The sequence below is a fragment of the Coregonus clupeaformis genome, chromosome 35 (genome assembly GCF_020615455.1).
Source record: "Coregonus clupeaformis isolate EN_2021a chromosome 35, ASM2061545v1, whole genome shotgun sequence".
NCBI lineage: Eukaryota > Metazoa > Chordata > Actinopteri > Salmoniformes > Salmonidae > Coregonus > Coregonus clupeaformis.
Window position 1 is genome coordinate 23,302,660 of NC_059226.1, and position 26,823 is coordinate 23,329,482.

The 26,823-nt window shown below is 45.0% G+C and overlaps 1 protein-coding gene across 2 annotated transcripts in view; it reads left to right on the top strand.

Moving 5' to 3' along the window:
• LOC121551554 (probable G-protein coupled receptor 139) overlaps positions 1-19,874 on the top strand; it is a 34,934-nt gene extending 15,060 nt beyond the window's left edge. The window contains exons 2-3 of one of the 2 annotated variants that reach the window (XM_045210947.1): positions 18,755-19,141; positions 19,175-19,874. In XM_045210947.1, coding sequence (XP_045066882.1) covers positions 18,755-19,141; positions 19,175-19,734 — 947 coding nt within the window. In that variant the 3' untranslated portion in view covers positions 19,735-19,874. Of the gene's footprint in view, positions 1-18,754 lie in introns of both variants that reach the window. The other variant, XM_041864257.1, reaches the window with a different exon arrangement.
• Positions 19,875-26,823: the final 6,949 nt, after the last annotated feature.

The window sequence follows — 26,823 nt, forward strand, 5'->3', positions numbered from 1 at the left end:
GGTTATAGAATTTAACGTCTCTTTTCTGGATTTTGATAATTAGCGGGTATTGGCCTAATTCTGCTCTGCATGCATTATTTGGTGTTTTACGTTGTACACGGAGGATGTTTTTGCAGAATTCTGCATGCAGAGTCTCAATTTGGTGTTTGTCCCATTTTGTGAATTCTTGGTTGGTGAGCGGACCCCAGACCTCAGAACCATAAAGGGCAATGGGTTCTATAACTGATTCAAGTATTTTTAGCCAGATCCTAATTGGTATGTCAAATTTTATGTTCCTTTTGATGGCATAGAAGGCCCTTCTTGCCTTGTCTCTCAGATCATTCACAGCTTTGTGGAAGTTACCTGTGGCGCTGATGTTTAGGCCGAGGTATGTATAGTTTTTTGTGTGCTCTAGGGCAACGGTGTCTAGATGGAATTTGTATTTGTGGTCCTGGCAACTGGACCTTTTTTGGAACACCATTATTTTTGTCTTACTGAGATTTACTGTCAGGGCCCAGGTCTGACAGAATCTGTGCAGAAGATCTAAGTGCTGCTGTAGGCCCTCCTTGGTTGGTGACAGAAGCACCAGATCATCAGCAAACAGAAGACATTTGACAACAGATTCTAGTAGGGTGAGGCCGGGTGCTGCAGACTGTTCTAGTGCCCTCGCCAATTCGTTGATATATATGTTGAAGAGGGTGGGGCTTAAACTGCATCCCTGTCTCACCCCACGGCCCTGTGGAAAGAAATGTGTGTGTTTTTTGTCAATTTTAACCGCACACTTGTTGTTTGTGTACATGGATTTTATAATGTCGTATGTTTTTCCCCCAACCCCACTTTCCATCAATTTGTATAGCAGACCCTCATGCCAAATTGAGTCAAAAGCTTTTTTGAAATCAACAAAGCATGAGAAGACTTTGCCTTTGTTTTGGTTTGTTTGTTTGTCAATTAGGGTGTGCAGGGTGAATACGTGGTCTGTTGTACGGTAATTTGGTAAAAGCCAATTTGACATTTGCTCAGTACATTGTTTTCACTGAGGAAATGAACTAGTCTGCTGTTAATGATAATGCAGAGGATTTTCCCAAGGTTGCTGTTGACGCATATCCCACGGTAGTTATTGGGGTCAAATTTGTCTCCACTTTTGTGGATTGGGGTGATCAGTCCTTGGTTCCAAATATTGGGTAAGATGCCAGAGCTAAGGATGATGTTAAAGAGTTTAAGTATAGCTAATTGAAATTTGTGGTCTGTATATTTTATCATTTCATTGAGGATACCATCAACACCACAGGACTTTTTGGGTTGGAGGGTTTGTATTTTGTCCTGTAGTTCATTCAATGTAATTGGAGAATCCAGTGGGTTCTGGTAGTCTTTAATAGTTGATTCTAAGATTTGCATTTGATCATGTATATTTTTTTGCTGTTTGTTCTCTGTTATAGGGCCAAAAAGATTGGAGAAGTGGTTTACCCATACTTCTCCGTTTTGGATAGATAGCTCTTCGTGTTGTTGTTTGTTTATTGTTTTCCAATTTTCCCAGAAGTGGTTAGAGTCTATGGATTCTTCAATTACATTGAGCTGATTTCTGACATGCTGTTCCTTCTTTTTCCGTAGTGTATTTCTGTATTGTTTTAGTGATTCACCATAGTGAAGGCGTAGGCTCAGGTTTTCTGGGTCTCTATGTTTTTGGTTGGATAGGTTTCTCAATTTCTTTCTTAGGTTTTTGCATTCTTCATCAAACCATTTATCACTGTTATTACTTTTATTTGGTTTTCTGTTAGAGATTTTTAGATTTGATAGGGAAGCTGAGAGGTCAAATATACTGTTTAGGTTTTCTACTGCCAAGTTTACACCTTCACTATTACAGTGGAACATTTTGTCCAGGAAGTTGTCTAGAATGGATTGAATTTGTTGTTTCCTAATTGTTTTTTGGTAGGTTTCAACACTACTTTCCTTCCATCTATAGCATTTCTTAATATTATTCAGTTCCTTTGGCTTTGATTCCTCATGATTGAGTATTGCTCTGTTCAAGTAGACTGTGATTTTGCTGTGGTCTGATAGGGGTGTCAGTGGGCTGACTGTGAACGCTCTGAGAGACTCTGGGTTGAGGTCAGTGATAAAGTAGTCTACAGTACTACTGCCAAGAGATGAGCTATAGGTGTACCTACCATAGGAGTCCCCTCGAAGCCTACCATTGACTATGTACATACCCAGTGTGCGACAGAGCTGCAGTAGTCGTGACCCGTTTTTGTTGGTTATGTTGTCGTAGTTGTGCCTAGGGGGGCATATGGGGGAGGGAATGCTGTCACCTCCAGGTAGGTGTTTGTCCCCCTGTGTGCTGAGGGTGTCAGGTTCTTGTCCAGTTCTGGCATTTAGGTCGCCACAGACTAGTACATGTCCCTGGGTCTGGAAATGATTGATTTCCCCCTCCAGGATGGAGAAACTGTCTTCATTAAAGTATGGGGATTCTAGTGGGGGGATATAGGTAGCATACAGGAGGACATTTTTCTCAGTTGAGATAATTTCCTTTTGAATTTCTAACCAAATGTAAAATGTTCCTGTTTTGATTAATTTAATAGAGTGAGTTAGGTCTGCTCTATACCAAATTAGCATACCCCCGGAGTCCCTTCCCTGTTTCACACCTGGTAGTTTGGTGGATGGGACTACCAGCTTTCTGTAACCTAGAGGGCAACCAGTGGGTCCGTCTCCTCTATACCATGTTTCTTGTAGGATGACAATGTCTGTATTTCCGATTTCTTTGGTGAAGTCCAGATTCCTGCTCTTTAGGCCAAAGGCAGATGACCTCAGGCCTTGGATATTCCAGGATGAAAGAGTGAAGGCTTTGTGTTCCATAAAGTGTCTAATGTTGTTGGTTGTGTGGTTTGGCCTCAGGCCAGTAATTGTGAGCAGAGCCTGCTGAGCATCTGGTACATGCCATTGGCTTGGGCTAGTGTAAGAGTGGGTGTTGGGCCTGTTTGCCTGCTCACGGCCTGGGCGTATGTGTGACTTTCATGTTGAGGCCCTCTTTGTGGGAGTGGGGGGCTTGGGGTGGGTAGGAGGGGCATAGGTCTGATCTGAGGGGGCCTAAATGGGGTGTGGGCATGGTTGACTTGGGGGGGGGGAGTTAATTGGTGGGGGTGTGGGTGTAGATGTGGTTGATGGTGCTTTGGTCTGGATGCACAGTCACGGGAAATACTTGCGTTTACCCGCTGTATGGTAGCAGGGTGGAAGTCTTTTCGTGGTAACAGGGTTGAGATAACCACTTGTGCGTTGGGGAAAGTAGAAGAAGCTTTTTCTATCACTCCCTTGAGTGATGTGGCCACCCTTTCCTGCTGTGTTCTCAGGTCATTTGTGCCTGTGTGTATTATTATGTGACTGGGTGATCCTAGTCGGTCCTCAGACAGAAGGTCTAGGGCGCGCTGGGTGTTTGGACACCAGAGTTTAGACACTGTGTGTTTTGGGAAAAGTTTATTTTCTTGTATGTATTTCCCGTTTGAGTCCATAAGGAGTACAATCTGTGGCTTGTGTATGTCCTCAGTGGGTGTGGGGGGGTTGTCATGAGGGCTATCAGGGTGTCTGACTGGGGGGTTGCTCAGAGGGGTTGGGATCCCCTGGGCTTGGGGTTCTTCATTTGTTTGTCTGGGTGTGATGTCGAGGCTATGGTCAGGGTCTTGGGTGTACTGTTCTGCTGCGGTGTCGAGACTTTGGCCAGGATCTGAGGTGGGCTGTTCTGCTGGCTTCTCTGCGGGGGTGGCCAGCTCTCTAATGGGTTGTTCTATGTCACCCGTCATCATTCTCACCTTCTCCTCCATCACTCTGATCCTCTCCTCTAGTGCTCTGTTCTTCTCCTGCTCCTGCTCTTTCTCCTGTTGATGTTGTCTCACCACAATCCAGAGTGCAGACATGTCTCTCTCTACCTGCAGCTCTCCAGGTCTAGTTAAGGGGGTGTTGTTGTGCTGGACTGTTGTCTGGGTCTGTGCTGACTGGAGTGTGTTCACCTGCTGTTCCAGCTCCACCTGCCTTACCTCCAGCTGGGTGAATTTATCCTTCATTTCAATGAGGGAGTAGTACTCTGTGCTGGGAAGTTGACTTTCTGCTTGGGGTTGCTCTGTGGGGTTATTTAATGAAGAGGTCTGGTCTGACCCGCTCGGGGTAGGGGTATCTTTCTCAAGGGAGAGCTTCTCCTGCTGAGCTATTTCTTTGATTAGGTGAAAGTCCAGCTGGAACTGTTTGGTGTTGCCTTGAACCAAAACGGTTCCAGATTTATAGAGATTAATATTAGACGACTCAGAGTCCTCTTTGTCCAGTATCCTGAGTTTCCACCCGTCACTAACACCCCCCCTCTTAACAGATGGGTAGTGTGCTAGTTTAGCACTGTGCCATGCCAGGGGATGGTCTGTGTGGAAGATAAGGTTGCTTATGTTCCCATTTTTATACAAATCAGCAAAAAGTGTCTCGTGCTTCCCCAAAAGAAGTTTCAATTTGTACTCTTTTCGTGTCTTGTCGTTTTTTACATTCAGAGGGTACTGTATTTTAATGACCTCTGAACAGTGGGGGGTGCTTCTAAGGCCTCTCCATTTAGTTGGGGTAGACTGTACGACTCTCCTGCCATTGTTGGTCTCAAGGGCTTTGACACCTCTGACTTCACACGTCAGTGCTAATTGAAATTGTATCTCTTTGTAGCAATCTTAAGCTTGGTAGCCTTAGCATTCAGTCCTTATAAAATAAAATATATCATTGTAATGTATTTTTCTTCTTGGTTTTTGAAAGTGAAAAATAGCTTCATACTAAACATTACTCACTCAGTTCCAGGTTGGATGGTGTTTTCAGGTTTCTGTTTGTTTGCCAGAGCATTTGCTGTATAGTTTGAGAATAGTAATCCTTGGTAGTAGAAAGATTTCCAGGTAATTCCGTCCAAAATCAGGTTCTAGGTTTGGAGTTTTGGTTTGGAATGAAGGTTATGTTGTGGAGGGTAGCATCCTGTATATGTCCCTGCCAAAAAATCCTACTTTATCTAACTCTAAATCTATATTTTTTGTTAAAAATGCAGGAGCAATGTCTTTGAGCTCTCTCTCTCTCTCTCTCTCTCTCTCTCTATCTCTCTCTCTCTCTCTCTCTCTCTCTCTCTCTCTCTCTCTCTCTCTCTCTCTCTCTCTCTCTCTCTCTCTCTCTCTCTCTCTCTCTCAATTCAATTTCAATTTAAGGGCTTTATTGGCATGGGAAACGTGTGTTAACATTGCCAAAGCAAGGGAAGTAGACAGTAAACAAAAGTGAAATAAACAATAAATATTAACAGTAAACATTACACTCAGAAGTTTCAAAAGAATAAAGACATTTCAAATGTCATATTATGTATATATACAGTGTTGTAACAATGTGCAAATAGTTAAAGTACAAATGGGAAAATAAATAAACATAAATATGGGTTGTATTTACAATGGTGTTTGTTCTTCACTGGTTGCCCTTTTCTTGTGGCAACAGGTCACAAATCTTGCAGCTGTGATGGCACACTGTGGTTTTTCACCCAGTAGATAAGGGAGTTTATCAAAATTGGGTTTGTTTTCGAATTCTTTGTGGATCGCTGTAATCTGAGGGAAATATGTGTCTCTAATATGGTCATACATTTGGCAGGAGGTTAGGAAGTGCAGCTCAGTTTCCACCTCATTTTGTGGGCAGTGTGCACATAGCCTGTCTTCTCTTGAGAGCCAGGTCTGCCTACGGCGGCCTTTCTCAATAGCAAGGCTATGCTCACTGAGTCTGTACATAGTCAAAGCTTTCCTTAAGTTTGGGTCAGTCACAGTGGTCAGGTATTCTGCCACTGTGTAGTCTCTGTTTAGGGCCAAATAGCATTCTAGTTTGCTCTGTTTTTTTGTTTGTTCTTTCCAATGTGTCAAGTAATTCTCTTTTTGTTTTCTCATGATTTGGTTGGGTCTAATTGTGTTGTTGTTGCTGTTGTTGTTGTCTTGGGGCTGTGTGGGGTCTGTTTGTGTTTGTGAACATAGGCCCAGGACAAGCTTACTTAGGGGACTCTTCTCCAAGTTCATCTCTCTGTAGGTGATGGCTTTGTTATGGAAGGTTTGGGAATCGCTTCCTTTTAAGTGGTTATAGAATTTAACGTCTCTTTTCTGGATTTTGATAATTAGCGGGTATTGGCCTAATTCTGCTCTGCATGCATTATTTGGTGTTTTACGTTGTACACGGAGGATGTTTTTGCAGAATTCTGCATGCAGAGTCTCAATTTGGTGTTTGTCCCATTTTGTGAATTCTTGGTTGGTGAGCGGACCCCAGACCTCAGAACCATAAAGGGCAATGGGTTCTATAACTGATTCAAGTATTTTTAGCCAGATCCTAATTGGTATGTCACATTTTATGTTCCTTTTGATGGCATAGAAGGCCCTTCTTGCCTTGTCTCTCAGATCGTTCACAGCTTTGTGGAAGTTACCTGTGGCGCTGATGTTTAGGCCGAGGTATGTATAGTTTTTTGTGTGCTCTAGGGCAACGGTGTCTAGATGGAATTTGTATTTGTGGTCCTGGCAACTGGACCTTTTTTGGAACACCATTATTTTTGTCTTACTGAGATTTACTGTCAGGGCCCAGGTCTGACAGAATCTGTGCAGAAGATCTAGGTGCTGCTGTAGGCCCTCCTTGGTTGGTGACAGAAGCACCAGATCATCAGCAAACAGAAGACATTTGACTTCAGATTCTAGTAGGGTGAGGCTCTCTCTCTCTCTCTCTCTCTCTCTCTCTCTCTCTCTCACTATCCTAGCTCTCTCTCTCATTCTAGTTTACACTCTCTCTTTTTCATTCAGCATCTCTAACTGTCTTCACCCTCTCTCTTCTACTCTAAAATGTTTATATTCTCCCCCTCCATATCTCCCTTTACGAATGTATTGATCTATGAAAGCACACAACATTGTATGATTAAGTTTTAGTTCACAGGAGATAAGATAAATAAATAAATAAACTCAAAATCTGTCTTTGTAGAGCGGGTACAAAGAATATTCTTAGAAAAAGGGTTGTACCTGGAAGCAAAAAGTGTTTCTTCTATAGGGACAGCCGAAGAACCGCAGAACCCTTTATGGTTCTAGGTAGCCCCTTTCTGTCTAAGTGTATAGCCAAGATTGGATCGTAGATGTACAACTTAAATAGTGTGAATGGATTGGTTGCTCGGTCTAATCAGACTCTTTGAGAAGACAAAAGGGCAAATGTTTGTCATAAGGTACAAAGTGAGTGTGACCTTTGAAACTGCCTTTTGATATTTCAACCATGCCTCCCTTTTCCTCCCACTCCCATACCTCCTCCATCACTAACTCTCTTTTTCATTCACGCCTTCTCTCTCTCCATTTAACTCTCTCCGCCTCTCCTCTTCCCTTCGCTCTCAATCAACCTCTCACCAAACCTTTCCCTACCTGATCTTAGACTCCTTCAACTTTCTCTCGTACTTTCTTTCTAACCTTCTCTCTATTCTGCCCCTCCCCTTGTCTCTATCGTCCTCTATTTATCACTATCTACTTCCTAGTCCTCTCTCTCTATCGTCCTCTATTTATCACTATCTACTTCCTAGTCCTCTCTCTCTATCGTCCTCTATTTATCACTATCTACTTCCTAGTCCTCTCTCTCTATTGTCCTCTATTTATCACTATCTACTTCCTAGTCCTCTCTCTCTATCGTCCTCTATTTATCACTATCTACTTCCTAGTCCTCTCTCTCTATCGTCCTCTATTTATTACTATCTACTTCCTAGTCCTCTCTCTCTATCGTCCTCTATTTATCACTATCTACTTCCTATTTCTCTCTCTCCCTCTCTTATTTCTCTCTCTGTCCTCCTATATTCCTCTCTCTCCCTCTCCTTCTCTCTCTCCCTCTCCTTCTCACTTTCTCTCTCCTTCTCTCTCTCTCTCTCTCTCTCTCTCTCAATCTCTCTCTCTCTCTCGCTCTCTCTCTCACAACACGTCCACGAGACTGATTAAGCTGACTCCCTCAGATATGCAGCCTGAGTCCAACTTCAATTTCCTCATCCCCCAAAAAACATAATTGCAAGTCTTTTCTCTCATTTAATTTCTCTTCTTTTCATCGTTCCTTTTTCCTTTCTAATTTTTACCCTGTTTTTCTGTATAGTAATACCAGGCCCGGGGTGTAGATTGTGGCATCTGTCTGACGGAAGACTCTGCATGAAATAGGGTGCTATTTGGGACACAGTCATAGTGTCGCAGCACCTAATGTGTTTACCTCTTCTTTCTATGGGGTTAAACTGTGCCTCTCCTGTCTTCTCCTCCAGCGGAGCAAGGGGGCTTGTTTCTACACCTCCTTTTTTAGGGGGGATGACTCAGCGTCATTACACACCTCGGGGAGCACGATGTGTCTCAGTGTGTGTGTGTGTGTGTGCATGTCAGTGTGTGCATCAATGTATGTGTGTGTATTAGAGCGTGTGTGTTTGTCGTCCCCCCCACAACAATGTCATTGGCCTCGACCCCTGTTATATTGGAGAAGTAGCAGAGTACAAAAAAACACACACACACACACACACACACACACACACACACACTACTCCCACCTGTCATCTCGTCTTCCCCCCAATTTGATATTTTCTTTGTGTAGACTATAGTCTGTTCACACAAGGGAAACATAACCACTCCTCCTCCCTCCTCCTTCCTCCGCTCCCTCACTCTCACTGCCTTCCTGTCTTCTCCTCACATCCAAATAATCTATGCTCATTCTTTCTCCCTCTCCCCTCACCTCCTCCTTCCTGTCTGCTTTTCCCTCTTTCGACTCACTCACTTCTCCTTACTCACTCCTCTAGTGTGCCCTTGCTCTCTCTCTACCCCATCCCTCCCCTCTCTCTCGCTCTCTCTCTCTCTCTCTCCTCTCTCTCTCTCTCTCTCTCTCTCTCTCTCTCTCTCTCTCTCTCTCTCTCTCTCTCTCTCCCCCACAGGTCATTCTGCCCTCCTCCTCCTCTCCAGCCTATTCCTCCTCACGTCATGGTTACACATCAGGGGAGATGGGAGAGAGGGGGGCAGAGGGGGGAGAGAGAGAGAGGCAATTATACCAATAAAGCTTTTTAAATATGAATTTGAGACAGAGAGAGAGAAAGAGAGAGAGAGAGAGAGAGCACCACAGAAAGAGACACAGTGGGAGAGAGAGAGAGAAAGAAAGCACAGGGGAATCATTTTGTGGTTGTTGTCTGTTTTATTTTCAGTCCGTCATCATCCAGTCCTCCCCTGGTAGAGATGGGTCCCTCCTGGACCATCCGAGCTTCATGTCGAGTAGAACCAGCCTGCCTGCCTAACCCTGCTGCCCAGAACCAGCTCCACAGACACAGCTGCATCCCAAATGGCACCCTATTCCCTACATAGGGAACTTATTTTGATCAGGGCCCCATTCAAAAGTAGTGCACTATACAGGGAATAGGGTGCCATTTGGGACGCAACCACAGACAGAGACAGAGAGCAGCAGTCAATTGAAATGAATGGACCGTCCAGTGGAGGCTTGCTGTGGCTAAATGGAAATGTCAAGCGCACATCGGATTCCCTTTGTCCGTCCCTTCAAGGCCCTGTCTCACTAGGGAGTGCAAAGCTTTTCACTGAATAATACCACGACCACTGAAAAACTGAATACAGATAAACACCCCATTTCAATTCCACATATGGTCATCCCTCTTTAGAGGTGGATGGAGAAAGAGAAAGAGGGCTGGATAGAGAGAGAGAGGAAGAGAAGGAGATAGATGGAGAGGTTAGAGGATTATTATGTGAGGAATCCATTGTGTGGGATTTGCTGCGCTCTTCTAATGTCTCTCCCCAGGTGGCTCAAGGCTTAGCGACACACTTTGATAAACATAAACGAGCAGAGAGAGAAAACACTTGGTTATGCTCTCAGGTACACCTGCAGATGTACAGAGAGAGAGAGAGAGAGAGAGAGAGACAGACAGACAAAGAGAGAGACATACATTTTATACAGTACATTTACATTTTAGTCATTTAGCAGACGCTCTTATCCAGAGCGACTTACAGTTAGTGAGTGCATACATTTTCATACTGGCCCCCCGTGGGAAACGAACCCACAACCCTGGCGTTGCAAGCGCCATGCTCTACCAACTGATCTACAGTACACACACATACACAGAGTGATAGGATGAGATAGTAATCTTGGATCCAGATGAAATCTTGCGACTTGTGACGGCCGGCCGCCCAACAACCTGCCCGCTTGACCCTATCCCCTCCTCTCTTCTCCAGACCATCTCCGGTGACCTTCTCCCTTACCTCACCTCGCTCATCAACTCATCCTTGACCGCTGGCTATGTCCCTTCCGTCTTCAAGAGAGCGAGAGTTGCACCCCTTCTCAAAAAACCAACACTCGATCCCTCTGATGTCAACAACTACAGACTAGTATCCCTTCTTTCTTTTCTCTCCAAAACTCTTGAGCGTGCCATCTTTAGCCAACTCTCTTGCTATCTCTCACAGAATGACCTTCATGATCCAAACCAGTCAGGTTTCAAGACTGGTCATTCAACTGAGACTGCTCTTCTCTGTGTCACGGAGGCTCTCCGCACTGCTAAAGCTAACTCTCTCTCCTCTGCTCTTGTCCTTCTAGACCTGTCTGCTGCCTTTGATACTGTGAACCATCAGATTTTCCTCTCCACCCTCTCCGAGCTGGGCATCTCCGGCGCGGCTCACTCTTGGATTGCGTCCTACCTGACTGGTCGCTCCTACCAAGTGGCATGGCGAGAATCTGTCTCCGCACCACGTGCTCTCACCACTGGTGTCCCCCAGGGCTCAGTTCTAGGCCCTCTCTTGTTCTCGCTATACACCAAGTCACTTGGCTCTGTCATATCCTCACATGGCCTCTCCTATCATTGCTACGCAGACGACACACAACTAATCTTCTCCTTTCCCCCTTCTGATAACCAGGTGGCGAATCGCATCTCTGCATGTCTGGCAGACATATCAGTGTGGATGATGGATCACCACCTCAAGCTGAACCTCGGCAAGATGGAGCTGCTCTTCCTCCCGGGGAAGGACTGCCCGTTCCATGATCTCGCCATCACGGTTGACAACTCCATTGTGTCCTCCTTCCAGAGTGTGAAGAGCCTTGGAGTGACCCTGGACAACACCCTGTCGTTCTCCGCTAACATTAAGGCGGTGACCCGATCCTGTAGGTTCATGCTCTACAACATTCGGAGAGTACGACCCTGCTTTACACAGAAGCAGCACAGGTCCTAATCCAGGCACTTGTCATCTCCCGTCTGGATTACTGCAACTCGCTGTTGGCTGGGCTCCCTGCCTGTGCCATTAAACCCCTACAACTCATCTAGAATGCCGCAGCCCGTCTGGTGTTCAACCTTCCCAAGTTCTCTCACGTCACCCCGCTCCTCCGCACACTCCACTGGCTTCCAGTTGAAGCTCGGATCTGCTACAAGACCATGGTGCTTGCCTACGGAGCTGTGAAGGGAACAGCACCTCCGTACCTTCAGGCTCTGATCAGTCCCTACACCCAAACGAGGGCATTGCGTTCATCCACCTCTGGCCTGCTGGCCCCCCTACCTCTGCGGAAGCACAGTTCCCGCTCAGCCCAGTCAAAACTGTTCGCTGCTCTGGCACCCCTATGGTGGAACAAGCTCCCTCACGACGCCAGGACAGCGGAGTCACTCACCACCTTCCGGAGATACTTGAAACCCCACCTCTTTAAGGAATACCTGGGATAGGATAAAGTAATCCTTCTACCCCCCCTTACCCCACCCCAAAGAAAAAAAACACAAAAAAAACATATTGTAAAGTGGTTATCCCACTGGCTATAAGGTGAATGCACCAATTTGTAAGTCGCTCTGGATAAGAGTGTCTGCTAAATTACGTAAATGTAAATGTAATAGTAGAGCGAGAGACACTCACAAAGTTAACTTTTCACTCTGTAAGTGGAAAGGGACGAACAACAATCAATAGCACAATCAAGTAAAGTTCAATAACAAACCAATTGAGCTGCTAGCTGAGTGTCCGGGAGGCTCAGTGGTGAGTGACCAGCAGCACACAGGATGGGATCGTCTACTGGATTATCCCGTTACACTGAGAGAGGAGAGAAAACCTGAAATGCTGCAAAGCAAACTGTTTGTGTGTGTGTCAAATCAAATCAAATTTTATTGGTCACATACATGTGTTTAGCAGATGTTATTGCGGGTGAAGCGAAATGCTTGTGCTTCTAGCTCCGACAGTGCAGTAATATAATAATAATAATAGGTCATTTAGCAGACGCTCTTATCCAGAGCGACTTACAGGAGCAAATAGGGTTAAGTGCCTTGCTCAAGGGCACATCGACAGATTTTTCACCTAGTTGGCTCTGGGATTTGAACCAGCGACCTTTCGGTTACTGGCACAATGCTCTTAACCACTAAGCTACCTGCCGCCTACAATATCTAACAAGTAATATCTAACAATTTCACAACATATACCCAATACACACAAATCTAAGTAAGGAATTAATTAAGAATATATACATATATGGATGAGCGATGTCAGAGCGGCATCGATTAAGATACAGTAGAATAGTATAGAATACAGTATATACAGATGAGATGAGTAATTCAAGATATGTAAACATTATTAAAGTGGCTAGTGTTCCATTTCTTAAAGTGGCCAGTGATTTCTAGTCTATGTCTATAGGCAGCAGCCTCTAATGTGCTAGTGATGGCTGTTTAACAGTCTGATGGCCTTGAGATAGAAGCTGTTTTTCAGTTTCTCTTTCCCAGCTTTGATCCACCATTACCTGTCCCCGGTAATGCGTTGGGCAGACCGCACCACCCTCTGGAGAGCCTTGCGATTGCGGGCGGTGCAGTTGCCGTACCAGGCGGTGATACAGCCCGACAGGATGCTCTCAATTGTGAATCTGTAAAAGTTTGTGAGGGTTGTAGGTGCCAAGCCAAATGTATTTAGCCTCCTGAGGTTGAAGAGGCTCTGTTGCGCCTTATTCACCACACTGTCTGTGTGGGTGGTCCATTTCAGTTTGTCAGTGATGTGTACGCCAAGGAACTTGAAGCTTTCCACCTTCTCCACTGGGGTGCACCCTCTGCTGTTTCCTGAAGTGCATGATCATCTCCTTTGTTTTGTTGACGTTGAGTGAGAGGTTATTTTCCTGGCACCACACTCCCAGAGCCCTCACGTCTTCCCTGTAGGCTGTCTCGTCATAGTTGGTAATCAAGCCTACTATTGTTGTGTGTGTGTGAGTGTGCGCGTAAGTGTGCCCGCACGCCCGTGAGCCTGGGCATCTCCGCCTGCGTCTGACAAGGACATCTTTAGTCATTATCTGGAGCCTGCTTTGTCATTAGTAATCAGCTGATAGCAGAGAGGTGTGAAGTGTGATGGACCAGACTCTGAGCTGCCATCTTTAATCTAATCCCACATCTATTACCAGACAGACTGGGAGAAAGAAAGAGGGGGAGAGAGAGAGGAGAGAGAGAGAGAGAACAGTCTGCAGCACCCGGCCTCACCCTACTAGAATCTGAAGTCAAATGTCTTCTGTTTGCTGACGATCTGGTGCTTCTGTCACCAACCAAGGAGGGCCTACAGCAGCACCTAGATCTTCTGCACAGATTCTGTCAGACCTGGGCCCTGACAGTAAATCTCAGTAAGACAAAAATGATGGTGTTCCAAAAAAGGTCCAGTTGCCAGGACCACAAATACAAATTCCATCTAGACACCGTTGCCCTAGAGCACACAAAAAACAATACATACCTCGGCCTAAACATCAGCGCCACAGGTAACTTCCACAAAGCTGTGAACGATCTGAGAGACAAGGCAAGAAGGGCCTTCTATGCCATCAAAAGGAACATAAAATGTGACATACCAATTAGGATCTGGCTAAAAATACTTGAATCAGTTATAGAACCCATTGGGGTCTGGGGTCCGCTCACCAACCAAGAATTCACAAAATGGGACAAACACCAAATTGAGACTCTGCATGCAGAATTCTGCAAAAACATCCTCCGTGTACAATGTAAAACATCAAATAATGCATGCAGAGCAGTATTAGGCCAATACCCGCTAATTATCAAAATCCAGAAAAGAGACGTTAAATTCTATAACCACTTAAAAGGAAGCGATTCCCAAACCTTCCATAACAAAGCCATCACCTACAGAGAGATGAACTTGGAGAAGAGTCCACTAAGTAAGCTTGTCCTGGGGCTCTGTTCACAAACACAAACAGACCCCACACAGCCCCAGGAAAACAACAACAACAACACAACTAGACCCAACCAAATCATGAGAAAACAAAAAGAGAATTACTTGACACATTGGAAAGAACAAACAAAAAAACAGAGCAAACTAGAATGCTATTTGGTCCTAAACAGAGAGTGCACAGTGGCAGAATACCTGACCACTGTGACTGACCCAAACTTAAGGAAAGCTTTGACTATGTACAGACTCAGTGAGCATAGCCTTGCTATTGAGAAAGGCCGCCGTAGGCAGACCTGGCTCTCAAGAGAAGACAGGCTATGTGCACACTGCCCACAAAATGAGGTGGAAACTGAGCTGCACTTCCTAACCTCCTGCCAAATGTATGACCATATTAGAGACACATATTTCCCTCAGATTACAGCGATCCACAAAGAATTCGAAAACAAACCCAATTTTGATAAACTCCCTTATCTACTGGGTGAAAAACCACAGTGTGCCATCACAGCTGCAAGATTTGTGACCTGTTGCCACAAGAAAAGGGCAACCAGTGAAGAACAAACACCATTGTAAATACAACCCATATTTATGTTTATTTATTTTCCCATTTGTACTTTAACTATTTGCACATTGTTACAACACTGTATATATACATAATATGACATTTGAAATGTCTTTATTCTTTTGAAACTTCTGAGTGTAATGTTTACTGTTAATATTTATTGTTTATTTCACTTTTGTTTACTATCTACTTCACTTGCTTTGGCAATGTTAACACACGTTTCCCATGCCAATAAAGCCCTTAAATTGAAATTGAATTGAATTGAGAGAGAGAGAGCGGAGAGAGAGAGAGAGAGAGAGAGAGAGAGAGAGAGATAGAGAGAGAGAGAGAGAGAGAGGTGGGGGGAGGAGGAAGAAAGAGAGACAGAGAGAGAGGAGGCGATGGTGGCACCACAGACCCCTTTCATCTAGCTGGATTCCCTGTGACAGGTGCTAAGTGCATTGATGTCTCTGTGACATAACAATGCAAATCATTGTCAGAAATGTCATAGACAGACACAGCAGCTTTATCTACAGCAAGAGAACAAAGAGGGATGAATGTCACCTGGTTGCCTTCAACTCACATCATAGGAATCAGCCATTTTGGCTCTAAAGGGAAACGTGATTTAATCAACAGATTTCGCTTGGTTACAAAAGCACAGATCTTGACAGCTGTGCTTGCACATGTTTTCTTTACGACTAAGGCTACTTCCCAAATCTCCACTTTTCTCCTAAAAGTGTACACTTTTATACTCACCATCATGAGGTACATTGCAGTTTCCCCACACCCACACATGCACACAACACATGTACTTACACATGTATACATGCATGACCATTGAACTTGTTGACACACAAGCAATCACACACATGGACATACACATACACACAGTTGGTTTTGCCTGGGTAACAGCAGGCTAAATCACATAGACCCCTTTGTGTACACGTTTCTCCTACTACTGGCAGTGGTACTGTGATTGTCACCACCACGTCCCCCTTCTGGAAGAGGGGAGGGATGGATGGATGGAGGGAGAGAGGTAGAGAGGGAGGGGGCCGAAGTTATAGAAAACTGTGATTATCCCCCACATCTTGCTCATGAGCAATTCACCATGGCCCAGCACGACCCTTAAGAGGGAGACTGGGAGGAAATGATAGAAAACTGTGGTGGTCCCTCTATGTCCCCTGAGTCATTCCCCATGCTCCAGCAAGGCCAGGAGGGAGGGATGGAAGGAGAGAGGAAAGAAGGAATGTGAGAGAGGGAGGTAGAGAGAGGAGAAAGAGGCGAATGGGGAGGGAAGGAGGAGTGAAAAGGGAGATAAAAGATGGAGGAAGAAGCAAGGAAGATAAAAAAAAAAGTGAAGGCATGAGGAGAGGAGGAAGAATCAAGAGGGGGAGGAAAAGGCAGTGGGGTAGAGAGAGAGAGAGAGAGAGAGAGAGAGAGAGAGAGAGAGAGAGAGAGAGAGAGAGAGAGAGAGAGAGAGAGAGAGAGAGAGAGAGAGAGAGAGAGATAGAGAGAGAGAGAGAGAGAGAGAGATTGAGAGAGACAGAGAGGATGGTGTCCTTGGACTGTTTATCTGGGCCAGCCGGAGCCTCAACGACTCAGCAAGGCCATGACGGTGCGCTGTCATTGTTCCCTGGTTTTGTTGTGGCGCCGTATATTATTATTTAATCGAGCTAACTAATGGACCCGAGGCAGAGGCAAGTGCCACCGTGCAACTCAGCAGGTAGAGGGGAGGAGGGAAGGATGGGCGGAGAGATGGATTGAGGGAGGGAGAGAGGGATGAGGTTGAAGGGAGGAGGGAGGGAAGGGGGGAGGAGATGACAGAGAGAGAGAGAGAGAGAGAGAGAGAGAGAGAGAGAGAGAGAGAGCGAGAGAGAGAGAGAGAGAGAGAGAGAGGAGACAGGATAGGAGAGGGGGAGGGAAATATTGTTACAGGAAATATTCTACTGAGCAAATTATTAGTCTTTAGAAAGGGGTTAGGGTCAGTGTTGTAGTACCCGAGTCCGGTCTCGAGACCACATATTGAGTGTCTTGGTCTTGTCTTGGTGTCTGAAACATTTGTACTCGGTCTTGACTCGGTCTCGGAGAGTGAGGACTCGTAATTTCTTCCAGAGACCAGCCGAGACCAGCAGAGTAAAAAACTCATAATTATCAGCTTCCATTCAGTCATAAAACCTCTTCGCCAGGCCAAATATATACAGTATTTTCTTGAAACATGAATATCTTAACAGCCTTTATATCTATTATAGACATGTTTGCGCAGTGGCGAACCTATAGGCCTTCAGTGTGTGACAGGTTTGTGATTCTGAAAGGACAGCAACTGTAATACCAGCGCACTCATGTAGGAGATCGCACTTTTTTGTAAAACACAAAGGGCCAGTGGTGTAGTGGAGGCTATATGCAGGTATAAGCTTCTAAATCCCTACTGATACGACTGATCAATTATGTAGTACAATGGAGAAATCATGCACAAAGTAGTCTACACAATTGCAAAGCATGTGAAATATATTCACATGCGTGCTGCACACATAGCCTAGTTTCTGTGGAATATCATCTGCAGGCAACAAGAGTGTGCAGCTCTCGACTGGTTTTGGCATGGAGCAGCTCAGAGAAGAATGACATCAGTAGCCAGTAGCCAGTAGGGTAGGAAAGACGTTTGAATGTATGATATCTACCAGTAAATGGGAACTAAGGCAACAATGGTTATGCAAACCAGATATTGAAAAAGTGTTGGTCAGTAGGCTATTTGTGATGCGCAATTTTCATAATGTGCTGTTTGCATCAGGGGTGTAGACATGGATCGGCATGGTTGGCAGAGGCCCACCCACTGGGGAGCCAAGCCCTGACAGGTCCACACAATCAGATTGATGTGGTTCAAACATTGTTGTGGACTTAGACCATTTTAGTTTTTTTCACTATTCTGAATGTCTAAATAATCCATATGTTGTTCTGAAAAATGAACACAGAAATACTGGACATTTTGAACTCTTATTATGGTTGTGATTTGTCAAAATTACAATCATAGCCTTGAATTGGACTCACATTTTTCTGGTCTCAGTCTTGACTCGGTCGCGGACCCCTTATTTTCCTCCCGGTCTCGGTCTTGACTCGGTCTCGCTCGGACTCTGACTCAATTTGCTCCAGTCTTGGTCTTGAATCGATCTCGCTTTAAGTGGTCTCGAACACAACACTTGTTAGGGTTATGTAAAGGGTTGTTATTTGGTTCTCTTTATGCCAGTAGAAGGAAGTGAAAATTAAACTTTGTGTAGACAGGTGCAAAAAGTGTGTGTGTGTGTGTGTATGTGTGTGCGTGTATGTGCATGTACACGTGTGGGTGTGTGTGGGTGTGTTCTATGTAGGTAGAGTGTGTGTTGTTTATGATTGGCTGAATGAGTGTTTCTCCTTGTCAATGGCCTCCCAAGTAAAACTAACTCTCTTCCTTCCTCTCTCTTTCATTTTCCTTTGTCATAACCTGTTTTCCCACCACTTTCAATCTCAACCTCTCATCATGCTTTCTTCTCCACTTCCATGCTTTTCCTCTTATGTAATTTCCCAATCACTTTCCTCTCCTTTCTCTCTCTGTCTCCATTCATCTCCCCATATATCTGACCCTTGGTTCATACTCTCCCCCCTCACATCCGTTCCTTCATCACCTCACCCCTCCCACTTCCTCCCCTTCCCTCCCTCCCTCATCTCCCCAACCTATTCCCTTGTGCTACCTTCATCACCTCACCCCTCCCACTTCCTCCCTCCCTCATCTCCCCAACCTATTCCCTTGTGTCACCTTCATCACCTCACCCCTCCCACTTCCTCCCCCTCCCTCCCTCCCTCATCTCCCCAACCTATTCCCTTGTGCTACCTTCATCACCTCACCCATCCCACTTCCTCCCTCCCTCATCTCCTCAACCTATTCCCTTGTGTCACCTTCATCCCCTCACCCCGCCCACTTCCTCCCCCTCCCTCCCTCATCTCCCCAACCTATTCCCTTGTGTCACCTTCATCCCCTCACCCCTCCCACTTCCCCCCCTCCCTCCCTCATCTCCCCAACCTGTTCCCTTGCGTCATAACCTTCCCCCTCATCCAGCCAACATACTCACAGTCATCATCCTCTCCCAGCTGGTGTTACGGCGTCAGAAGTCCTCCTATAACTACCTCCTGGCGCTCGCCGCCGCTGACATCCTGGTCCTCCTGCTCATCGTCTTCGTCGACTTCATTTTGGAGGACTTCATTTTGGGCGTGCCCCTCCCCCCCTCCCTCAACAAGGCGGTCCAGGTCCTGGAGTTCTCCTCCATCCACACCTCGATCTGGATCACGGTCCCCTTGACCGTTGACCGTTACATTGCAGTCTGTCACCCGTTGAAGTATCATAGCGTTTCCTACCCGGCCCGCACACGGCGGGTCATCATGGGAGTCTATATGGGGTGTTTGGTGTCTGCGGCGCCTTACTACTGGTGGCCTGAGCTGTGGCATGGTTTACCTGGAGGTGGTACAGGAAGTGGAGGAGGGGGGAGTAGTAGTAGTGCTGCGCAGCATGTGCTAGTCTGGGTGCACTGCGCGACCGTCTATCTCCTCCCCTGCTCCGTCTTCTTCTCCCTCAATGCCATGATCGTCAGGAAGCTCCAGCGCCGTCGCAGCTGCTTCCGCCTGCGCGGCTACTCCACGGGCAAGACCACCGCCATCCTGCTCGCCATCACCTCCGTGTTCGCCGTCCTCTGGGCACCACGCACCGTCATGATCCTCTACCACCTGTACACGGCACCGCCGGCGTCCCCAGGTCCTGCCCGCCTCCTGCACCTCCTAACCGATGTGGCGAACATGCTAGCTCTCCTCAACACCGGGGTCAACTTCTTTCTCTACTGTTTCATCAGCAAGCGTTTCCGGACCATGGCGGCCACGGTTCTCCGGACGCTGTTCCGATGCCGGAAGCAGCCGCCGCCATTCTATGCTGGCCACAACTTCTCTATCACCAGTAGCCCCTGGATCTCCCCAGCCAACTCCCACTGCATCAAGATGCTGGTCTACCAGTACGATAAGAACGGCAAGCCCATCTGCATCTCCTCGTGAGGGGGGAAGGGTGGAGGGTTTCCCTGATGACCGGCCTTGATGACGACCCGGTTCTGGGACTCTTTGAGCTTTTCAAATGTCAACAGACATTTAGAGTGGAGGACTGGAGAGGTGGAGGAGAGGAAATGAGAGTTAGAGGAGAGGTGACGAGAGGTGGAGGAGAGGAGAGGTGGAGGAGAGGAGAGGTGGAGGAGAGAAGAGTTAGAGGAGTGTCTGAGAAGAGGAGACAGAAAGGTATGTGGTTGGTTTATGGATACGCAACAATCTATCTATCTAAAGTGAGAGAATGAATGTTCGAGAACAAGAAGAAGAAGAAAAGTCAAGAAATCAAGTAGGAATGTTGCTGAGCTCCAACAGCAGAACAGAACTCACAACCCAGCGACAGTGTTGAGAACCATCTCTCCACTCGTTCATGCGGAAAAGCAATCTAACAGACTGATCATTCAGCTTGGATAACTGCCTGTCTCTTTGACTGTATTACTGCTCAGACAGTGTCTGACGATGCGCTTTGACTTTGATCAGGGCCTGATAAACGAGCATCATGGCGGCTGCTTATTACCGGGTTTTATAGCCAGCCATTTGTAAATGGGAATAGAGAGTGACAACTGAAGAATTCCTCTGTGACATATCAACCTCACTTTGACATTGGGATGTTTTTAGTACCGTCTCTGTTGTACTGCTGTCGACGGATGGGGAGGAGGTGATGGGGGAGGGACGGTGGGAGGATAAGGGAGGCTCTGAATCTGAACAGATGGCCATCATCCAAGGGGAGCCCTCTCCAGTCAAAGAGTTCATCACAGAGACTCTCAGCGAGAGAAACCCCTCATCTTTGAAGAGGCATCCTAGGCATTGACTCTCAAGTATCAGACGTCCTTGTCCTTAGTGGTGGCCTTAGCTGATTTGGTTCGCAATCACTACCCTGTACCCTGACGCATTTTGAAACACAGCTGACATTTCCTGTTAATATATAGTGGGTCTCAGAGGTGCGTTAGATATTACAAGGGTATTTTTATTAAAAAACTGATCTGTGGATGTTAAGATGTTCTCAGTGAGTGAATTCATCAGAGATGGAAGGGATTGGGAAAGATAACCATCCAGTCAGGAGCAGTCTCACAGGTGTTGTTAAGGATAAGTAGGAGCTGCTTGTTGTTGTCATGGTGAAGGATTATGGTAGACTTGACTGTTACTGTTAGATCAGTGTTCCTTAATACCGATCTTGAAGACACACATGGTGTGCCGATTTTTGTTCTAGCCCAGTACTAACACACTTGATTCTGCGAATCAACTGATCATCAAGCAATTTGAGTGGTGTGTTAGTGCTGGGTTAAAATAAAAACCTGCACACTTTGTATGTCTCCAGGACCAGGATTGAAGGAGACAGTTGTAGATGCAAAAAAATTACAATACTTTGTCGTAGTAGTTCCATAGGATCGGTAATCTTGTAGCCATGGATTCCAAAATCTTAGAAGGAGGACATTTCTACCATTTAAAGAGTCTTCAATGAAGTGTTGGTTGTCTTTGATGACTGTCTTAGTCATATCAGAATTAATGTACTTGTGTAGCTCCAAAGCCCCTTAACTTTATATTACTGACTAGATAAAGTTTGTGTGTGTGTGTGTGTTTGTGTCTGTGTGTGTGTGTGTGTGTGTGTGTGCATGCGTGTGTGCATCTCTCTCTCTCTCTCTCTCTCTCCCTCTCTCTCTCTCTCTCTCTCTGTCTGTCTGTCTGTATGTATGTGAGAGAGAAAGAGAGGGAGAGAAAGACAGGCAGCTAGAAAGAGAGAGATAGAGAGTAAACGAGAGAGTTAATTAATCAATAACGCCAGAGGAGGTGTGGTATATGGCCAATATATCACGGCTAAAGGGCTGTTCTTACGCATGACGCAACGTGGAGTGCCTGGACACAGCCCTTAGCCCCTTAGCCATGGTATATTGGCCATATACCACAAAGCCCTGAGGTGCCTTATTGGTATTATAAACGGGTTAACAATGTAATTAGAACAGTAAAAAGCCAGTTTATTCTCGCTGTCACACTCAAGGCTGTATTCTCCTATTCTCTCTTCTACCCTCCTCTGTCTGCCTGGCACGAGGGTGAGAAACCAGATGACTGAGGAACTATGAATCTATGAAGCCATGATAACTCATTCAACTGTGTTCTGTCCTGCCCAGAAACAACAACCTATAAAACCAGCCAGGTTGCTCACGATTCACTGCATAATTCGATGTCTGTCCAGGTAAGCAGGAAGTCGGTAGAAGACTTCAAAACCATCCGCTAGGGGCAATGGTGAGCGCTATTACCATCATGTAGGCTTGGGTTTTGCTAGGGCATTGTGGATGGGGATGGCGGATGGCCATAAACTCGAGCTCCGGGAGTCGCGTGTTTAATCCAACTGCTAGGTTTTAAGCTTATCCCAAACCTTAACAATTACCTTAACCATTCAGAATTAATGCCTAAACTTAACAGTGGAGTTATTTTTGTTTTAACCCTATCCCAACCTTAACCCTAAACTTAACCATTTGGAATTAATGCATAAACGTAACTTTCTAAATCTGATGTTTATGGATAATCGTTGGATTCTGCAGTAAGACTGTGAGAGCTTGTTGTATAAAACACATCTCTGTTCTTTTTTTGTCCACTGAACATCCACACACGCGCACACGCGCACACACACACACACAGATCAATGCACAAACACTTTGTGGACCTTAGTCCTCAGGCAAAACGTGTATTCATCTATCCACATTGGGTGAAACTAAGCCAGAGGGCAAAATACACATAACATCTCCCTTGAGGGAATCAGCATGACCTGGCTTCATAAATCGTGTATTAAATGCATTCTATATCTGATGAATGGTAGAAATATAGCTCCATCTCTCATATTTGATATCTCATTGTAGGCTGTTACCCTCTCAAAGTTGTCCACTGGCCTCTGGGCGGCGGCACACTCAGGCAGGTCACCCGTGATACAAGTCAGTATTTGACATTCATCCATGTCTGAGGATGTCGGGAGATGACATGGAAACCGGCCACTAGGGGCAACAATGAGCTCTGTTACCTTCAAGCATCTGCCTCCGGTTCCAAAGGTTGCATGTTCGAATCCAGGGATAGAAAGTTGTTTTTGATTTTAAAAAATAAGCCTATCCCAAACCTTAAACCTTACCTTAACCATTCGGAATTAATGCCTAACCTTAAGAATCCTTAAGTTAATGCCTAGACTTAACCTTGGAACAATAAACACTTCAAAATTTGACGTTTGAGAAACATGGATGAACATCTAATTCTGACGTGAGACTGTGAGAGCTTTCTGGGCACACTAACCCCCATAGAGGGCCAGAGCTTCACACCCCCATCTAAACAACCATCAAAAACAGGTTGTTTACTAACCTGTTAACCTGTCAACATCACTCTTATTACAGGCTTTAGCAATTATCTTTACAATTACACACACACACACACAGACACACGCACACACACACACACACACACACACACACACACACACACACACACACACACACACACACACACACACACACACACACACACACACACACACACACACACACACACACACACACACACACACACACACACACACACACACACACACACACACACACACACACACACACACACACACACACACACACACACACACACATTCATTAAAAATAACTACTCCCCAGTAAGGAACCTTCAGAGTATGGAAGGGAGGTAGGTTATTAGAGCTATACAATGAAGATAGGTGACCTCAGCTGAGACACTGTCAATAGTCAATAATGACCCAGCATGCGCTCTGCCTTGACTTGAACCCTGGCCAATCACCTCTCAGTTCATCACTGTAATGCTGTGTCTCTGGGGGCAACGTATCCCATCTGAAGTTGTTAATGTTTTTTTTTTTGGTTGTCTATTGGTCATGTTAATTAATGTTTATTTTTTTGTGGTTGTCCATTGGTCATGTTAATTAATAAACAAAAATGTTGGTTTTTCATTGGTCATATTAATGTTGTTTTTTGGTGGTTGTCCATGTTAATGTTGTTTTTTTGGTTAGTCATGTTAACGTTGTTTTTTGGTTGTCCATTGGTCATGTTAATGTTGTTTTTTGGTGGTTGTCCATTGGTCATGGTAATGTTGATTTGTGGTTGTCCATTGGTCATGTTAATGTTGTTTTGTGGTTGTCCATTGGTCATGTTAATGCTATTTTTTGGTTGTCCATTGGTCATGATGAGCAATATGCATCAATACCACAACAGACAGTGCAGTACCATTTTATTTGACCAGTTACCGTGTCATAACATTGTCATATTGTCATAAACATGACATAACAAATTATATAAGATATCCTGACAGCTTATGTCACTGAATGTCAAGTGACAATCAGTAATAAAATGTCAAACAGGACTTCATAACTATCCCAGAAAATGCAATGGGAGTATATCTAAGCAATAATGGATTTTCTTTATTGAAAGCATCCCAACATTGTTAGTGTGACATTAATTTATAACCCTCGTCAAATGTTCCCACCAACGTTAATTAGACTGATTACAGTAATTTGATTTTTGAATTAGTAAGCTACTACTGAAAACACCCAGAGGGGTGCAGTCCTTGTCTGAGCTGTGGTTGGAAAACAGATTCAGGATACGAGTCATATGCAGGATCTTATTAATTTCAAATGGAAGAAAACAGACTGAAACAGGTTGAGACTACTTTGACTTTGTTTTAAAATGCCCCAATGAATACGACCCAGGTGTCCTTTCCATTTGCCAAGTGAGAGACTCTGAAGCAGGTGGGAGGGAGTGGTAGTTGCTGTGGTATGCCCACTGTTGGTGACACCAATAACTCATAACCGGCTAACCATAATAGGAAACTCATCTCTGGAGGCTTCATGCTTTTCTCACACAGATACTGTAAACCTGTGTATAAAAAAAGGGCAAATACAGTGGGGGAAAAAAGTATTTAGTCAGCCACCAATTGTGCAAGTTCTCCCACTTAAAAAGATGAGAGAGGCCTGTAATTTTCATCATAGGTACACGTCAACTATGACAGACAAAATGAGGAAATAAATCCAGAAAATCACATTGTAGGATTTTTAATGAATTTATTTGCTAATTATGGTGGAAAATAAGTATTTGGTCAATAACAAAAGTTTCTCAATATATATACCCTTTGTTGGCAATGACACAGGTCAAACGTTTTCTGTAAGTCTTCACAAGGTTTTCACACACTGTTGCTGGTATTTTGGCCCATTCCTCCATGCAGATCTCCTCTAGAGCAGTGATGTTTTGGGGCTGTCGCTGGGCAACACAGACTTTCAACTCAAGATTTTATATGGGGTTGAGATCTGGAGACTGGCTAGGCCACTCGAGGACCTTGAAATGCTTCTTACGAAGCCACTCCTTCGTTGCCCGGGCGGTGTGTTTGGGATCATTGTCATGCTGAAAGACCCAGCCACGTTTCATCTTCAATGCCCTTGCTGATGGAAGGAGGTTTTCACTCAGAATCTCACGATACATGGACCCATTCATTCTTTCCTTTACACGGATCAGTCGTCCTGGTCCCTTTGCAGAAAAACAGCCCCAAAGCATGATGTTTCCACCCCCATGCTTCACAGTAGGTATGGTGTTCTTTGGATGCAACTCAGCATTCTTTGTCCTCCAAACACGATGAGTTGAGTTTTTACCAAAAAGTTCAATTTTGGTTTCATCTGACCATATGACATTCTCCCAATCCTCTTCTGGATCATCCAAATGGACTCTAGCAAACTTCAGACGGGCCTGGACATGTACTGGCTTAAGCAGGGGGACACGTCTGGCACTGCAGGATTTGAGTCCCTGACGGCGTAGTGTGTTACTGATGGTAGGCTTTGTTACTTTGGTCCCAGCTCTCTGCAGGTCATTCACTAGGTCCCCCCGTGTGGTTCTGGGATTTTTGCTCACCGTTCTTGTGATCATTTTGACCCCACAGGGTGAGATCTTGCGTGGAGCCCCAGATCGAGGGAGATTATCAGTGGTCTTGTATGTCTTCCATTTCCTAATAATTGCTCCCACAGTTGATTTCTTCAAACCAAGCTGCTTACCTATTGCAGATTCAGTCTTCCCAGCCTGGTGCAGGTCTACAATTTTGTTTCTGGTGTCCTTTGACAGCTCTTTGGTCTTGGCCATAGTGGAGTTTGGAGTGTGACTGTTTGAGGTTGTGGACAGGTGTCTTTTATACTGATAACAAGTTCAAACAGGTGCCATTAATACAGGTAACGAGTGGAGGACAGAGGAGCCTCTTAAAGAAGAAGTTACAGGTCTGTGAGAGCCAGAAATCTTGCTTGTTTGTAGGTGACCAAATACTTATTTTCCACCATAATTTGCAAATAAATTCATAAAAAATCCTACAATGTTGTTTTCTGGAATTTCTTTTCTCAATTTGTCTGTCATAGTTGACGTGTACCTATGATGAAAATTACAGGCCTCTCTCATCTTTTTAAGTGGGAGAACTTGCACAATTGGTGGCTGACTAAATACTTTTTTCCCCCCACTGTACAAAAATATCATGAAAGAATATAATATTTTATTTTCCTCTACTCTTTAATTCTCTCTCTCAGGGTATGTGGGTATGTTTGTGTGTGTGCGTTTGCATGTGTGTTTGTATGCGTGCGTAAGTCTTTGTGTGCATCCACGTGAGTACGCATCTGTCCAAGTGCAAGAGCATTCAAAAGTGCATAAAATATCAAGTCAGTTAAGACAAAAAATCTGTATAGTAAATAAAGCAAAATATCTCTGTACTCTAAATTATTAAATAGCTTATTTATACTCCTTGATGTTGATGACAAGTGCATATACAGAACAGTATTACTAAAGTTGCATATCTGAGAATGTATTTCACTCTGCTTACAGTATGGCTGTCTACTGATAGCTTTTCCATTGTGTGTTTTCTACATGTCAGGCTCTTTTTAAAATCAGCTGATCTCGTAGCCTGTTACCAGATCTGTTGGTGCTGTATTGCCAACTCAAACCAATGACCATAGGAGTTGTCAAGACAGCATAAACAGATCTGAGACCAGGCTACCATTTCTCCATGGCAGCGCTTCATAAGAAGTGT